Raw genomic sequence first — 16,948 nt, 5'->3', positions numbered from 1 at the left:
TTACTCAGTTAACTTAGTTATGCCAACATTTCTTCTACATAATTAGTGATGAGCTCCTATAATCATTGAATCAGGCAGTCAACATCTTTAAAAAAGAAAAAACTGTTAAATCAAAACCTATGAAGGAGACTTATCAAAAACCGAAACATCCCGCTGACTGTAACCTCAAAATAAACAGTTAAGGCAAAAGTTAAGGGATAACAAAGTCAAAAAAGAGGTCACTACGAATCCTCGACAAAAGAAAACATTACAAAAAAAAAGGGATGACTGCCTACCCAAATAAACTTCCAATACTTTAACCATCATCAAATGTCAGTGTTACGACTTCAAGCTCTGCTAGGACTTAAACGAAAGGTTAACTGAGCATAGGATCGAAGAACATCACGAAGATTGGGATGGGTACAAATAAACTTTGAGCCATTATCCTTTGTTTCTTAAACCGAGAACCAAGCCACGTTACAACCCTTGAAATTCCTAACTTAAGCATGGTTAGTTCGAAAGCATACTGTCACCAAAAGGTATCTTGACTCCTTAAGGTTTGCCATAATGCTGAGTTGATATCACGTTTTTACAAATATCACGCTTTTACATCTTTTGTTTTACAGTTTTTCAAAAATCAAGACAGACATATGCATTGCACCTTATGAACTCATTATTAAACATATTCTGCTACATAATTTCAAATGTTAGCATCAGGAAGAATCTGCACAGGGTATGACTAATGACTAACAGTTATCCCGACAGACAAGATCACTCCAGAAGCCATGTATACAAGGGGCATGACATGTTTTATCCAATCGATCTAGGACAATTGGGTCAAGATTCCAAGAATCTCTCAAAATGCCAAACAATCAGGGGCATCATACTAAGTCTATGGGTACCAGGGGCATGTCATCCATAGTACACATCGCATAAGGTCCTCATAAGGCAAATCTCTTCAAATTCCCTACTAGCTTGGGCAAAGCTATGCAAGGCCTGTCAGAAACTTCGATTAATACTCATTGGTGTGTCCTAATCAATACAAGTTCAGGAATGGCAGTTACTATAACCACTGAGGGCAATGTTCAAAGCATCAATGCCTTCCCAAAGTGCCGGTTTCACAGGATCATATCCCCACAGGGTAATCCTCGAAAAGATATCTACAAATGCTCTCTTCCCAACATAGACTTAGTTCCTCAACGGAGTTTACATCTTCAACACTTCCGGTTCATCGATATTTTTCTTTTCTCCAAAATAGGGTTATTCACCTCACTTATCCCGGTCAGGGTACGTCAAAATCAATTTTTCAAATCACTCCCATCCCCAAGCAGAAGTTAAAGATCTCCAACTAAATATCCTCGAGCATGAAGCGGGAGTTCCTACTAGAATGGGAAGACTTGTACTCCGTATTCTCTGCAACAGTCAGGGATTTATTTTCCCCGCCAGACGCTACTACCATTTGCTATCGTCGTTAACGACATTTTGCATTCATACATCATGTACCCCAAGGCATATGTATAACACTCTCATTCATTTCAAAAAACACATTATAATACATGCATCACAATATTGCATAAAACTAATGTTGCTTTTTCAGTCTATTCCTACAAATCAAATGAACATTATCTTCTAGATATAGTGCAGAGATAATCAAGTCAACGATTTAATTCTGACACTCATTCAAGATAGAGATTTAGTTCTGATACTTAATTTTGGATATCTTCCAGAGATAGTTCAGAGATAATCAAGACAGAGATTTAGTTCTGATACTTAATTCTGGATATCTTCTAGAGATAGTTCAGAGATAATCAAGACAGAGATTTAGTTCTGATACTTAATTTTGGATATGAATTTTTATTTTTTAAAATATGACATGGTAAACTTATATGATGTGGTCATGGAGGACAGGGTTTGATTCATCTTGATGTTAAAAGTATATTTTGCATATATAATTTAATATTTTTTTATAATTAATTAATTACCTAAAATTTCAATAAAATATACTAATTTAAAATGATTAAAAAATGATTTAATTATTCTTTAAGAAAATTTAAAAATATTTTTTTTCTTTTTATTTTTAAATAATATTATAAAATTAATTTTAGTTTTTTTAAAAAATATGACATATTAACAGTGTTTTAAAAACCGGACCGGTCATCAAACCGGTGAGGTACTGGGTCACTGGTTTATCGGTCGAACCACTGGGTCACTGGTCGAACCGCACGACCAAACCGGATTAAACCGGATAACTCGGTTAAATAGACCTGCCATTATATAGGTATAAAACCGGTCGAACCGGATGATTCAGTCTCTAAAAAAATATAACTAGCTTTTAAATTTTTTAAAAATATCATATCATAAATTCACAATTTTATAACTTAAATTCAAATTTTAAATAAAGGTATCACACATAACAAAATAGTAAAAAATTACAAAGTCTAATTGCAAACAAAGTCTAATTACAACATAATCTAAACAAAGTCTAATTACAACATAATCTAATTGAATAGTTTATAACAAAATAACTCCAATATGTACCAAATTTAATTCAAAATAGGATCCTCCTAAAAAGAAAATCAAATAAAATTCAATATGTTTATGCTATTTAAGAAAAATTATTAGCAAAGATAACAAATAGACAATAAAGTTTTTAATTTGTCACTAACAAAAAAAACTATGTGAGAATGCTATTTAAGTAATACACTACTAAATATATTAAAAAAAAATTTAAGAAAAAAGTTTTAAAAAAATGTTAAAAAAAAAGTTTAAAATTTTTTAAAAAAAAGTTAAAAAAAAAACAATTAAACCACCGGTTTTCCGGTTTTCACCGGTTCCCACCGATTTAATGGCATATCCGATCCGACTATTGAACCAGACCGGTTACCTGGTCGGTTCCCGGTCCGACCGGCCGGTCCGGTCCGATTTTTAAAACACTGCATATTAAACTTATAAGATATGGCGCCACATAATCATAAAAGAATGTGCAAACTAAATATATAAAATATTGAACAAAGGTATGAACAACTAGTTTTTTTTTTTTAAAGAGAGCGAAAACAATAAAATCAAAATAAAATGATGAAAAAGTGTATCTGGTTTCTAAGTAAAACTACTCCATTCAGTTTGGTTCTAAACCGGTTTAGAACAGGCACCGGTTTGATATCCAAACCAATTTTTTTGGTTATAACTCCTCGCCGTTCTGACTACGTCACTCCTTTTCCTCAGCACCGCTTTGAAAATTACTCAAATTCACCACCACCACCACCTCCTCCCACCACCGTCTTCAAAACTCATCACCGTAACTGTCGCCGGTAAATTCAGTTAATTGCATGAAACCCAAAAACCACATATTCAACCACCCAACACTCCAAACACTACAACAAAAATGCAACAACCTCAACAACCTTAAGCAAATCCATGCCCAAATCATAACAACTGGTCTTTCACTTCAAACATATTGCCTCAGTCACCTCATCAACATTTCCTCTAAATTCAGTTTATCCTATGCTTTCACCATCTTCAATCACATCCCAAACCCATCAATTTTCCTCTACAACACACTCATTTCATCATTGATTAATCAAAATAATGATAATAAAATCAATCTAGCATTTTCACTTTATAGTAAAATTCTCACACACAAAAATCTTCAACCTAATAGTTTCACTTTTCCTTCACTTTTGAAGGCTTGTTGTTCTAACCCATCATGGTTTCAATATGGGTTATTGCTTCATGCTCATGTTTTGAAGTTTCTGAAACCACCCTTTGATCTTTTTGTTCAAGGCTCTTTGCTTAATTTCTATGCTAAATATGGGAAATTGTGTTTGTGTAGATATCTTTTTGATCAAATTGATCAACCTGATTTGGCTACATGGAATATTATTTTGAGTGCTTATGCAAATAGTGTGAATAGATTTGATGATGCTGATTTTTCCTTAGAAACTTTGTGTTTGTTTCACGATATGCAAGTGGCTAAAGTAAGAGCTAATGAAGTTACAATTGTTGCATTGGTTAGTGCTTGTTCTAGTTTAGGTGCTCTTAGTCATGGTTTTTGGGTTCATTGTTTTGTGCTGAGGAATAAGGTTATGGTGAATAGGTTTGTTGGAACTGCTTTGGTTGATATGTATTCGAAATGCGGGTGTTTGAATCTTGCATGTCAGGTGTTTGATAGAATGTCTGATAGAGATAGGGATACGTTTTGTTATAATGCAATGATTGGGGGTTTTGCTATTCATGGTTATGGGAATCAAGCGGTTGAGCTTTATAGAAAGATGAAATTAAAGGGTTTAGTTCCTGATGATGCGACGTTTGTGGTTACAATGTTTGCTTGCTCTCATGTTGGATTAGTGGAAGTAGGGTTGGAGATTTTCAAGTCCATGAAGGAGGTTCATGGGGTGGAACCGAAAGTTGAACACTACGGTTGCCTGATTGATCTTCTGGGTCGAGCTGGGCGGTTAAAGGAAGCAGAGGATTGGTTACAAGATATGCCGATGAAACCAAACGCGGTAATTTGGAGGTCTTTACTTGGTGCAGCAAGACTTCATGGAAATTTAGATGTGGGAGAACTTGCTCTCAGAAAGTTAATAGAGTTGGAACCAGAAACTAGCGGAAACTATGTTCTTTTGTCGAATATGTACGCTAGTGTTGCAAGGTGGAACGATGTGAAGAGGGTGAGAATGTTGATGAAACTTCATGGTGTTAACAAATTGCCGGGTTTTAGCCTAGTCGAGATAAATGGTGCCATGCATGAGTTTCTTACAGGTGACAAAACTCATCCGTTTTCAAAAGAAATATATTTGAAGATCGTGGAGATTAATAGAAGACTACAAGAATATGGTCACAATGCGAGAACATCAGATGTTTTGTTTGATGTAGAAGAGGAAGATAAGGAAGGTGTACTTTCTTACCATAGTGAAAGACTAGCCATAGCGTTTGCTCTTATAGCGTCTCCTTCGAGTTTACCTATAAGAATTATTAAGAACCTTCGAGTTTGTGGCGATTGTCATGCGTTTACCAAGCTAATATCGGCGGTGTATGGAAGAGATATTATAGTTAGAGATCGAAATCGGTTTCATCATTTTAAAGATGGGAGTTGTTCTTGTCTGGATTACTGGTGATAACGATTCCAAATTCACCTCACAGCAAAATTAGTACCTGAATGAAAATATATAGTTTCCTACATTCATTTGAAATTCAGTTTATTTATAAGATCATATAGTTGCATGAGAAACTTACTTACTGTATGTATAATCAATATTCTACCTTGAAATACATCCCTAGTATACTCCTTCAGTAGCACTTGAAAAAGTAACTCATCACTATAAATGTTAAGATAAACATGTAAGCCTTTGAAATAATATAAAATGTTTAATGTGAATCTATGCTGGATTGTTGTTTACCCATCATAATAGTTTAGATATGTTGATATAACCTTTTCTGCATTTTAATGTCTCTAGAACTCATATTTCAAGAAGCTGAACAGTACATTAGCCTCTTTGGTCTTTTCAACATCCTAACCAGTTTCCTCTTAGTTAGATCCACCTTCAGTTTCACCGCTTCAGTTCTGGTCAGTATGATATGTTCTCCTAACCGATAGAGCTTAAGGTGGATTGTTGTTTGGATACGGCGCTTGTTGAGGTTTCGGGATCGTGGAGGCTGCATTGTGTTACGGGGAGTCGGTCTTGTGATTGTGTTGTGGCTGTTCCTATGGGTTCTCAGGTTTGTTCGTTTTTCTGCATTCTCAATGTTTAAGAAAATAGGATTTTCTTTTTTAATTATTTGTCCAAATTAATCTGATTATAATGTTATAAACTTAGGGTGTGTTTGGTTCTGCGATGATCAGAATTGATTTTGAAGGAGTTAATTTTGTAGAATTGATTAAGGTTGAAAATGAGTTGATTTTAAAGTGATTTATATTCGAATATATTTTAAAAAATTGTGTATGTCAATATATTCTTAATAATTTTTTTGGCTAAAAATTGTGTATGTCAATATATTCTTCATAATTTTTTGGTTAAAAATTATTAAAAATTAATATCTGAGGTTCTATAAAATTCAGTTGGAAGGTCAATAAAATATAGTCTAATATGTCTGAGAATCCTAGCTCTACTGGTAAAAGTCAATATTGTTAGGTTTGACACCATCATCATAGTTCAAACCCTGAATCTCAAAGTCGCGCGTATGTGAATTTCTAGTGGTTATAAGCATTTTTGTCTATAAAATATTGTTTGAACTGAACTTAAATACTTCTGTTTGATTCAATCTTAACTGAAATTCATTAGTCATAATTTGAATTGAGAGAAAAAAATATACTTGAATCAAATCACTTAGTTTTCCAAATATATTCAATCACATTTCATGAACAAATGTTTTTGACATCTTACTCATAAGTTTGTTATAGTAACTCAAGAACTTTTTACATTTGAATAATGTTTTTTGACTTTTAAAGATGTTGCAGATTTTGTGTTCTGATACAATTTGGCTAACAGGGTTCAATTCTAGGTGTGGAGGTCAGTGTTCATAGGAAATCATATTCTACTCAACTGGTTGATATGGAAGACCAAAGTGGTGGTAAGGAGAACGTCATCAGAACTCAAGAAGGAGGCTTTCTCAAGTCTAATGTGTTCACTTTGACTATACCACAGGTATTATATAGTTTATGTATTCTGAACTATGTAGCACTGACACCTCGGATTAAAGACATGTTTGGTGTCCAACACGTGTCAGCAACATTGACACAACACCGATTATTGTCGATGTTTAAGTATCAGTGTTGTTTCTAGTGTTCATGCATGTCTGAGTGTGTTGATGCTTCATAGCTGTGAAGGTTATTGTTAGCTAGACCCATTTGGTTATGTTATCTTGTACTGGTTTTGTTTATAACAAATAGATGGTGGTTCAAATTTATCAATTAAAATTAGTTGGTCCCAGAAGATAACATGCTGCAATGATGTGTTCTACGTGAATGTGCCATTTACCTTTCCAGATTTTGTCAACCCTGCCGGGAAGAGAATGGCTAAAAAAGAAAAGATACAATTAAATGTGAATGCTGTTAACGGTAGTGAGATTACGTGCAAGACAACAAGTAATCCCACGAAGGTTCATATTTGGTTCTTCAATTTTTCGTCGCATTGCAGTTGAAATTTCACGTATAATATAACCAATTAATCATACATGTAATGATGTGCTTTTGTTCCCTGACTACACAGGAAGTAAAGCACAGTGCTGGGAGCATAGGTTTCTCACATGACACTGATGTTCTCTCCTGGTCAAAATTTGGATCGGACGGCTATTCAGCCATTTAATTTTTTTGTGCCACGTCGTCACTTTAATTTGCAGATTGCAAAACTAAGCTTACAAACTGGCTTTTTGTCGGAGTATACACGTATGGGAATTCTCGAGATTGATCAGCTAAAGAAATCCAAGCAATCAGATGGAACCAAAGTATGTATCAAAAACCAGATATTGATAACTATATATGATGTGATACTAAATATAACTGGTAGTTATGATAGAAACTTTTCTAACTGTTGTTTGAAAATCATGACAAAAAGGTATCAAAAAACAAAGGTGAAAATGTCCAAGGTGAGAGAATGCTTTTGCTTCCAAAGTTAGGCATAGGCTTTGGCAACTTGACTGCAACTGCTGAGAACACTCCACCAGGAGCTGAAGATACGAAATTGCCCGATGGGGCTGAAATCTTTGTTAAGGCAGCCACAGCTTGTTGCGGCAGCCTCTGCAACCATTGCTGTTGCATGTGCTGCATTCAGGTCTGTACCAAGATGAACAACCAGTGTGCAACTGCATTTCTCAACTTTGTATTGGTTTAGGATGCTATGGCTGTCTCAGCTGTTGTTCAGATATATGTTGTACTGGAAATGAAAGTTGAAATATCAAAGTTTGTGTATGATTATATTTATTTATTTTTTTAACGGTTAATTGTCTGTAGTTAATTGTTAGTATAGTTTTTATCTCTCCTTTGCAAACAATTGAATTTATGACCTCCAATTAAATTAATCCTTACCTCAGCTAGCTCAAATCAGTTGAGATCACAACTTGTGCATCGTTGTTATCATGAAAATGTTTTATAGCTCATTTTCCTTTGAATTTTTGTTGTATTAGGTTTTTCAGGAGTTTAGGTCAAACATATTAAATTTGCAATAGGAAGTCAATTTTCTTTTTCAAATGTAATATCTGTCAAAAATAAGAAACACCTTTCTTTCAAGTATTTTCACTCCTTCCCTTTGAGAAGATCTCTGTTCTTATTTGACATTAAGAAACAAAAACATCATAATGTACACCAATAATCTTCTCTTATTTTGTGAAAAAATTGTGAAATCTGAATATGACAGGGCTTAGCTTAGTTTTACAGCTCCTCATCATTTCCACCGACTATTCATTCAAGTACACCAATAATATAGTTACTGCCTTAGTCTCAGAACGTTTGATAAATAGGGTATGACTGCTTCAGTTCTGGTCAGTATGATATGGTCCAGAAGACAATCACAAACATGGCACATCATCTAGTGTCATCGACATCTCCTAACCGATAGATGGAAACTTCTAGTCTCCTCGTGCCATCTCTAAAAAAATACCATCAACAAGCCCTGATCAATTTTGTTGTAGCTCGTGGTGGCACCATCACCTCTAAATAGCATGATTGAACCATATTTCGTTAACAATATGTAAACATATTATCTTGTCTTCTTTACTCTCATTTTAGTGCTAGGTAATTTAATTGAACTGAGAAAAAATGAACAAATTAGAAGCAATGTATAAAATAAGAAAAGAAAATAAATTGTAAAAAACTTAATTTTAATTTTAATTTGGTTTTGTAATTGTAAATATCAAACTGAAATATCTACCATCCTATTTCGATTGTATGAGATCATCTCCAATGGTAGTTCCTTCTATTGAGTTCTCCACATGTACCATTAGTTTAATAATTAAATATTTAAAAAATTTGCCATGTCATAATAGAGTTGCATTGCAATGCAACAACTAAAAGATTGTAGTACCCAATCAAATCAAGTTATGAGGTAAAGTTGTGGGACCCATATCAGATTTTTATTAAAGTTAAAATTAAATAAATTCTTTTAATATGATGTGGCTTAGTGGATCCCATAAAAAAACTCAAATGTAAGTTGCACCATTGGAGATGCTCTGAATGCGTCCTTACAGAAGACTGTAGGGAAATCAGCCCAATTTTTTATTGGTCAAAATCTTATTCACCAAATAGAATTCCACGTCGTCGACACCAACTAAGCAAGACACGAATTCCATTTCCAACCAAATGATTAGGAAGTCAATATCCAAATCCAAAACACTTGACGGTCTACTCAAGAAAAAAAAAACTCCTCACCAACGCGACGTGCCGTCTCTAATTCCGTTACAACCCATCTATTTTTAACCATTCCACACAAAATTCCCAAAGAAAAAAATAACTCAAAACTTCCAACAACAAAACCAAAAAAAAATGAAAATCCAATTCTCATCCCCAACGATGACCTAAGACAAAAGGAGAACCAAAGAAGGAATCGCCAAATTCCTAATTTGCCTCTCCTCGAGTCCCAACAATGGCAGAAGAATTCTCCAAATCCGTCGAAGAAGGCCTCAAATTATCCAAACGAATATACTTCGGCAACGACAGAGCGGTTTCGGCACCAAAACCGCCAACGTCGATGCTTAAATCCAATACCGCTTTTCTTCCGACGTCGCCTATGGTTTACGCGGTTATTCACGATCCTGCCATTGTTGATAATCCCGATGTTCCTAGCTATCAGCCGCATGTGCATGGGAGGTGTGATCCGCCGGCTTTGATTCCGCTTCAGATGATTAATGCGGTTGAGCTTAAGGTGGATTGTTGTTTGGATACGGCGGTTGTTGAGGTTTCGGGATCGTGGAGGCTGCATTGTGTTACGGGGAGTCGGTCTTGTGATTGTGTTGTGGCTGTTCCCATGGGTTATCAGGTTTGTTCGTTTTTCCATATTCTCAATGTTTAAGAAAATAAGATTTTTTTTGGTTATTCGTCTAAATTGATCTGTTACAAAGTGTCATATTCATTTTGTGCTAAAAGTTGTAATGTATGTCAATATATTTTTGATAAAAAAAAGCTGTAATGTATTTGATTATATATATTTAAAAATTAATATCTGAGGTGCTATAAAATTCAGGACAATAAAATATAGTTTAATAGTCTGGAAATCCTAGCTCAATTGGTAAAAAGGTATTGATAGGTTGGATGCCGACATCATAGTTCAAACTTTGGACTTCACAGTCTTGTGTGAATTTTGTGTGAATTTTGCCTATACAGAATAGAATGTATGTAAGTTAGATGAAGCGTTATTAAATGATGAAGGGCATCAGGTGTTTTATGTGACACAGGTACCGCTCTAACTGAAGGGAAAGTTTTATCAAACTGCGTAAGACTTGCAATTTTGTACGGAACAAAATATTGAGCGGTTAAGAATCAACATGAGACTAAAGTAAGTGTAGTAGAGATGAGGATGTTGCCGATTCGATCCGCCTCCCAGCTGGGAGGCATCTACCTCATCCCGATCACGAGAGGTTCACCATGATGGGGTACTTTTGGATGTGTAGTAAGACTTGATAGGATAAAATTAGAAATAATAGAGTGTCAGTATAGCGCCAATAGTAGAGAGAAGACGTGTAGATTCTGTTGTAAAGAGAGTAGACCAGATTGAGAGAAGACAAACAATTAGAAGAAGAGGAAGACCTAAAAAGACTATAAGAGAAGTTATTAAGAAAGATTTCGAGATTAATAATTTAGATAGAACACTATCCTAAATAGAACACTATAGCAAAAGTTGATCAATGTAGCCGATCCCACTTAATGGGATAAGAATTAGTTGTTGTTGAATGGATTGTTAAAGTATCTATTGGTTATTAGTTTTGTGGAAAATTGTAATTGATAATTATTTTAAAACAAGAGAGTATATAATTCTTGTGCAAAATCCTTGAAAGGTAGTAGTTAATATTTGAATATTTTTTGTCGCATTGTTGTATTTCTATGTGTGTCAAATGTTCAGTTTACTTTTAAAATAACTGTCAATTTATAACAAAATGTCCAGGCTAAAACTGTTAGTGTTCCATATCCATTATATGTTCACCGTGGATATTTAGTAAAATCTTTGATATTATGTGAAATTAGCCATGAACAAATGTTTTTGACAACTGACTTAAAAGTTTGATCATAGTAACTCCTAAACTATTGTAATATTTGAATAATGTTTAACTTTTAAAGATGTTGCAGATTTTGTGTTCTGATACAATTTGGCTAACAGGGTTCAATTCTAGGTGTGGAGGTCAGTGTTCATAGGAAATCATATTCTACTCAACTGGTTGATATGGAAGACCAAAGTGGTGGTAAGGAGAACGTCATCAGAACTCAAGAAGGAGGCTTTCTCAAGTCTAATGTGTTCACTTTGACTATACCACAGGTATTATATAATTTATGTATTCTGAACTATGTAGCACCACCAACACCTCGGATTAAAGGCATGTTAGGTGTCCAAACATTGACGCAACACTGATTATTATCGATGTTTAAGTATCAGTGTTGTTTCTAGTGTTCATGCATGTGTGAGTGTGTCGATGCATCATAGATACGAAGGTTATTGATAGCTAGATAGACGCACTTGGTTATGTTATCTTGTTCTGATTTTTGTTTATAACAGATAGATGGTGGTTCAAATTTATCGATTAAAATTAGTTGGTCCCAGAAGATAACATGCTGCAATGATGTGTTCTTCGTGAATGTGCCATTTACCTTTCCAGATTTCGTCAACCCTGCCGGAAAGAGAATGGCTAAAAAAGAAAAGATACAATTAAATGTGAATGCTGTTAACGGTAGTGAGATTACGTGCAAGACAACAAGTCATCCCATGAAGGTTCATATTTCGTTTGTTCAATTTTTCGTTGCATTGCAGTTGTAATTTCACATATAACCAATTAACCATACGTGTAACAATGTGGTTTTGTTCCCTGACTACACAGGAAGTAAAGCGCAATGCTGGGAGCATAGGCTTCTCACATGACACTGATGTTCTCACCTGGTCAAAATTTGATTTTAACTTCTCATATACTGTAAGACTCAATGAGGGCTTTTAATATCATTGTTATTTGCAGCTTCAGTGGAAAGCTTCACTTATTGGCATGTTATGTAACTACAGGTCTCTTCTAATCAAACAAATGGTGGGATTATTTTGGAATCTGCATATGTGGATGATGATGATCAGAGAGATATGTTTTGCATGTACCTTTCTCCTGGAAATCTTCAGGGTAAGAAGGTTAGTAAAGTCTCTAAACTTTGTTATTCTCTTTTTGTTCTCATTGCTGATTCTATTCTAATTTTGGATTCACTTGTAATTTACAAGAGTTTCTCAATTAAAATAAATTGTGACAAAATTTTCGGTAAGTATATAGTACTTGTTGTGAAGTTTATCCAATTTGTCTAGGTCTTCAGGAAAGACATTGTATTCGTCATTGACATAAGCGGAAGCATGCGAGGAAAGCTAATTGAAGATACAAAGAATGCATTAACAGCTGCTCTCTCTAAGCTTGATCCCGATGATTCGTTCAGTATTATAGCATTTAATGGAGAGATATATCAATTTTCAACTTCAATGGAATTGGCTTCAAACGACGCTGTTGAAAGGGCCGTTGAGTGGATCAACATAAACTTTCTTGCTGGGGGTGATACAAATCTTTTGCATCCATTAAACATGGTAACTTATATATTCATGCAAATTTTCCTTTTTCTTGGAGATGAGTTTAGTTTATGAGATTAATAGTTGTGCACCGAGTGTAAAACTTTTCTATCAAATCATGCTTTGTTTGCATTTGTGTATTATATATTTATGCTGTCTTTTCTTTTCAGGCAATAGAGATGCTATCTGATGCTCGAAGATCAGTTCCAATTATTTTCCTAGTTACAGATGGAACTGTTGAAGATGAGAGACAGACTTGTGATGTGATAAAGAATGGGATCAAAGGAGAATCAATATTCCCCCGAATTTACACTTTGGGCATAGGTATCATTTCTCTTTTCTTATATATAAAAACTAAATCAAAATTTGAATATTATTGAGTTATTCTCAAGTTGGAATTTTTAATATTCTAACTATTTTCATTGTTATTTCGTTCACTTATACTAATCATCAGACCTCATTCAACCCCAGGTTCATTCTGCAATCACTATTTCTTGCGGATGCTAGCTATGATTAGCAGGGGCCAACATATTGCAGCCTTGGATGTAGGCAAGTTCTGAATTTAAACTTAAAAAAGTAAATATCGTTTTCATTGTTTATCTTTGTTTTGTTATAAGTTTAGTTGCATCGTTGGGTTTTAGAGAAATTTTGCTTATCAACATTAGTCTTGTTTGGATAAACAACTTCATTAAACGCTTGTAGCATAAGCGCTTATCGTATAAATGTTTATGTATAAACTATTTCTATAACAAAAAATAAAATAAAATCGAATAACTTTCATATAAGCTATGAGATGTTTTTATTAGGAGAAACACTATGTTTACAATAAAATCTAACACTTACACTGTATAATAATACGGTTTTACATTTTAAAATGTTTAATCATTAATTTTTATTAGCTCTGACACAAACAACCACAATGGGCATGATGTATTTGATACGGTGTAAAAGTGTGGTGTTAAATTTTTGGTGTAAACATAGCAACACTCTTTTATAAGTTGCTTTTCATTTACTCTCTTAATTATCACAAGTTCTTATGATAGTAGATTATTTCAAATAAGTCAATTCAAACAGGTCCATTGACAATAAATATATGCCTAACAAGAGTCTGGTTGCCAGTAAAAAAAAGAAAACAAAACAAGAGGTTTTTTTACATAATATATGCATCCTAAATGGAGAACCTGATCATGTCAACTTTGCTACTCCATGAATTAAATGCTTTACACACTGAGTTTGCATACAAGTTTCATGTAACTCATCCAAAAACCACTAGCTTTCTTGTGAAGAAATAACACCCCACTCTATGTCTCTTATTTGCAAGAGATGTATAGCTATTAAAGGAATGATTCACTTAACCTATTCTTTGTCAAATAGAAGGTGCAGAACAGGCAACTCCTGGTCACACATGTTCTAGGTCACATTGACTCACACCCACATCAGCTTGAGGGGGACTATAAAAAGACTGGTTCAGTTAAACTAGCTCGAGTCCATGAGAACTTGTTGTAGACTTACCCTACACTAGCAGACCTTTGTAACTAACAGTCAAAGACACTTAGAACTGTTATAGCAACCCTAACAAACTGACTAACATGTGTCAGTCAAATTTAACTTAGATACCTTCTAGCACTGGTCATCAGAAGGCCTATAAATAAGACCAATCTCAGTTGTAATCATTACACAATTAAAAATTCTAGTTTAGGTTCCAAGAACATCGTGAGCAATATTTACAATTCTAATAACTATTTTAAACGAAGTTAGATAAATTTTTGATTGGCCATTACTATTTGGTGTGACTGTGAGTTAGCATGTTTTTCACCTTTTCTAATTAAAAAAGTTAGTTATTAAACATTAAAAGTATTTCCAATGTGACTGTTCAACTATTTATTACCAGATTTGGTTGAGCCTCAAATGCTAAAACTGTTTAACAAAGCGTCATCTCTTGTTCTTGCAAATATCACAATGGACATACTCGATGACCTGGAAGAAGTTGAGGTAAACCTTTTACTGTTATCTGGATAGAAAAAAACACTTTATGCCAGTGACTTGTTTTTCTGCCTATTGAATTCTGCAATTTCCAAATCCCATGGGGGATATGAAATGATTTTTATGTTGCACATACATTATCTGTCGTGATTTTTTCTGTTTGTACCTTCTTTAGACACTTATTAAAATGTGATGTTTCTTTTATATGATGATATTGTGTCGGAATTGACATAATTGTGTCAGTTTTTGCAATTAATTTTCTGTGGTATGTGTTGCATTTATCTAGCTTTCCTTGATCTCATAGGTCTCTAATGGCATTATTTGCCACGTTTATATAGGTGTACCCTTTGCATATTCCAGATCTTTCATCGGATTCTACATTGGTTTTATTTGGAAGATACAAGGGAAACTTTCCAGAAGTTCTTAATCTAAAAGGTGTCTTGGCTGATTTCAGTAATTTTGTAATAAACATGAAAATACAAAATGCTAAGGACATGCCTATAGAAAAGGTAATGTTCTCTACACTACATAGCATATTTAAATTTCAACTAAATGTCTTAAGAGGTTCTAATTATGTTTCATCATTGTAATTCTGTTGCATTGTACTTTTCAATTACAGGTTTTTGCAAGAGAACAAATAGACTATCTTACTTCTCAAGCATGGCTTACTAACAATAAACAATTAGAACAGAAGGTTTGTTATTTCTTTTTGTTTGTTGTTACTTTTTGTCACATCACCCCATGCATAATGTAGTCAAGCACAAGATCTTTAGTAGGATCGGACGGCTTGTGAAAGATTGTGAAACTCGGATCCTTAGCATGGAACGTAAGATCCTACTGAAGAGAAAAATGGTACATATATGTACACAGAAACATACACAAAAACATGAAAATTATAATTCATGCCCAAAAAAAAGCCTCAACACATTTTTTTTTACGATCTTACTTCAAAAAGCTCGATCTTGACCACACCAGCAGCGAAAAGATCTTTCTCTGATCGTAGCACTCTCAGGCCTCCTTAGCACACGATCCAGCGTTCGATCTTGACTACACTGCATGCATTCATATGCTTAAGTTGAAAATATTTAATTCTAGTTATAATGGTCCCTCTATTGGATATTCAGCCATTCAATTTTTTTGTGCCACGTCGTCATTTTAATTTGCAGGTTGCAAAACTAAGCTTACAAACTGGCTTTTTGTCGGAGTATACACGTATGGGAATTCTCGAGATTGATCAGCTAAAGAAATCCAAGCAATCAGATGGAACAAAAGTATGTATCAAACACCAGATATTGATCTATTGACTTTAAGAATTATATATGACGTTATACTGCATATAACTCAGTTATGATAGAAACTTTTCTAACTGTTGTTTGAAAATCAGGACAAAAAGGTATCAAAAAACAAAGGTGAAAATGTTCAAGGTGAGAGAATGCTTTTGCTTCCAAAGTTAGGCATAGGCTTTGGCAACTTGACTGCAACTGCTGAGAACACTCCACCAGGAGCTGAAGATACGAAATTGCCCGATGGGGCTGAAATCTTTGTTAAGGCAGCCACAGCTTGTTGCGGCAGCCTCTGCAACCATTGCTGTTGCATGTGCTGCATTCAGGTCTGTACCAAGATGAACAACCAGTGTGCAACTGCATTTTCTCAACTTTGTATTGGTTTAGGATGCTATGGCTGTCTCAGCTGTTGTTCAGATATATGTTGTGCTGGAAATGAAAGTTAAAATATCAAAGTTTGAGTATGATTATATTTATTTATTTTTTTATTGGTTAATTGTTTGTAGTTAATTGTTAGTATAATTTTTATCTCTCCTTTGCAAACACATGAATTTATGACCTCCAACTAAATTAATCCTTACCTCAGCTAGCTCAAATCAGTTGAGATCACAGCTTGTGCATCGTTGTTATCATGAAAATGTTTTATAGTTCATTTTCCTTTGGATTTGTGTTGTATTAGGTTTTTCAGGAGTTTAGGTCAACATATTAAATTTGCAATAGGAAGTCAATTTTCATTTTCAAATGTAATATCTGTCAAAAATACGAAACACCTTTCTTTCAAACATTTTCACTCCTTCCCTTTGAAATGATCTTTGTTCTTATTTTACATTAAGAAACAAAAACATCACAATGTACACCAATAATCTCTCTTCTTATTTTGTGAAGAAATTGTGAAATCTGAATATGACAGGTTTTAGCTAAGTTTTGCCTAACAATTGTTGCTCCTACTCATCATTTCCAGTGATAATAATAATGTCA

The 16,948-nt window shown here is 34.2% G+C and overlaps 2 protein-coding genes across 8 annotated transcripts; both read left to right on the top strand.

Moving 5' to 3' along the window:
- The first annotated feature begins 3,188 nt into the window (after positions 1 to 3,188).
- Positions 3,189 to 7,873, top strand: LOC131630798 (pentatricopeptide repeat-containing protein At5g43790-like). 3 transcript variants are annotated; one of them, XM_058901545.1, is made up of 5 exons: positions 3,189 to 5,694; positions 6,478 to 6,620; positions 6,962 to 7,074; positions 7,185 to 7,419; positions 7,530 to 7,873. In XM_058901545.1, the coding sequence occupies exon 1, from the start codon at positions 3,306 to 3,308 to the stop codon at positions 5,091 to 5,093; it is 1,788 nt and encodes a 595-aa protein (XP_058757528.1). In that variant the 5' UTR covers positions 3,189 to 3,305; the 3' UTR covers positions 5,094 to 5,694; positions 6,478 to 6,620; positions 6,962 to 7,074; positions 7,185 to 7,419; positions 7,530 to 7,873. The 3 variants fall into 3 exon arrangements, with proteins under 3 accessions (XP_058757528.1, XP_058757526.1, XP_058757527.1); XM_058901543.1 differs by having other exon boundaries at positions 6,465 to 6,620; XM_058901544.1 differs by lacking the exon at positions 6,962 to 7,074 and having other exon boundaries at positions 6,465 to 6,620.
- A 1,415-nt stretch (positions 7,874 to 9,288) lies between these two features.
- On the top strand, positions 9,289 to 16,466 carry LOC131630796 (uncharacterized). Of its 5 annotated transcripts, none has more exons than XM_058901537.1 (13): positions 9,289 to 9,944; positions 11,280 to 11,435; positions 11,673 to 11,885; positions 11,992 to 12,081; positions 12,168 to 12,284; positions 12,453 to 12,722; positions 12,875 to 13,028; positions 13,176 to 13,253; positions 14,596 to 14,696; positions 15,026 to 15,196; positions 15,307 to 15,381; positions 15,854 to 15,958; positions 16,072 to 16,466. In XM_058901537.1, exons 1-13 carry the CDS (start codon positions 9,552 to 9,554, stop codon positions 16,414 to 16,416), a joined length of 2,268 nt encoding a protein of 755 aa, XP_058757520.1. In that variant the 5' UTR covers positions 9,289 to 9,551; the 3' UTR covers positions 16,417 to 16,466. The 5 variants fall into 5 exon arrangements, with proteins under 5 accessions (XP_058757520.1, XP_058757521.1, XP_058757522.1 ...); XM_058901538.1 differs by having other exon boundaries at positions 9,290 to 9,944; positions 16,081 to 16,466; XM_058901539.1 differs by having other exon boundaries at positions 9,290 to 9,944; positions 15,307 to 15,383; positions 15,902 to 15,958; positions 16,081 to 16,219.
- The last annotated feature ends 482 nt before the right edge of the window (positions 16,467 to 16,948 follow it).

Source organism: Vicia villosa, unplaced genomic scaffold (assembly GCF_029867415.1).
Source record: "Vicia villosa cultivar HV-30 ecotype Madison, WI unplaced genomic scaffold, Vvil1.0 ctg.000739F_1_1, whole genome shotgun sequence".
Lineage (NCBI taxonomy): Eukaryota > Viridiplantae > Streptophyta > Magnoliopsida > Fabales > Fabaceae > Vicia > Vicia villosa.
The sequence above is the reverse complement of the archived record's forward strand: the minus strand, read 5'-3'. Positions and strand labels throughout refer to the sequence as shown.

Bases quoted from the DNA above. Each gene is read 5' to 3' on its own strand.
- LOC131630798 (XM_058901545.1), top strand. From the start codon at position 3,306: ATGAAACCCAAAAACCACATATTCAACCACCCAACACTCCAAACACTA.
- LOC131630796 (XM_058901537.1), top strand. From the start codon at position 9,552: ATGGCAGAAGAATTCTCCAAATCCGTCGAAGAAGGCCTCAAATTATCC. The intron at 11,436-11,672 runs GTATTATATAAT...TGTTTATAACAG, and splicing joins TCACTTTGACTATACCACAG to ATAGATGGTGGTTCAAATTT. The intron at 13,029-13,175 runs GTATCATTTCTC...ATTCAACCCCAG, and splicing joins AATTTACACTTTGGGCATAG to GTTCATTCTGCAATCACTAT.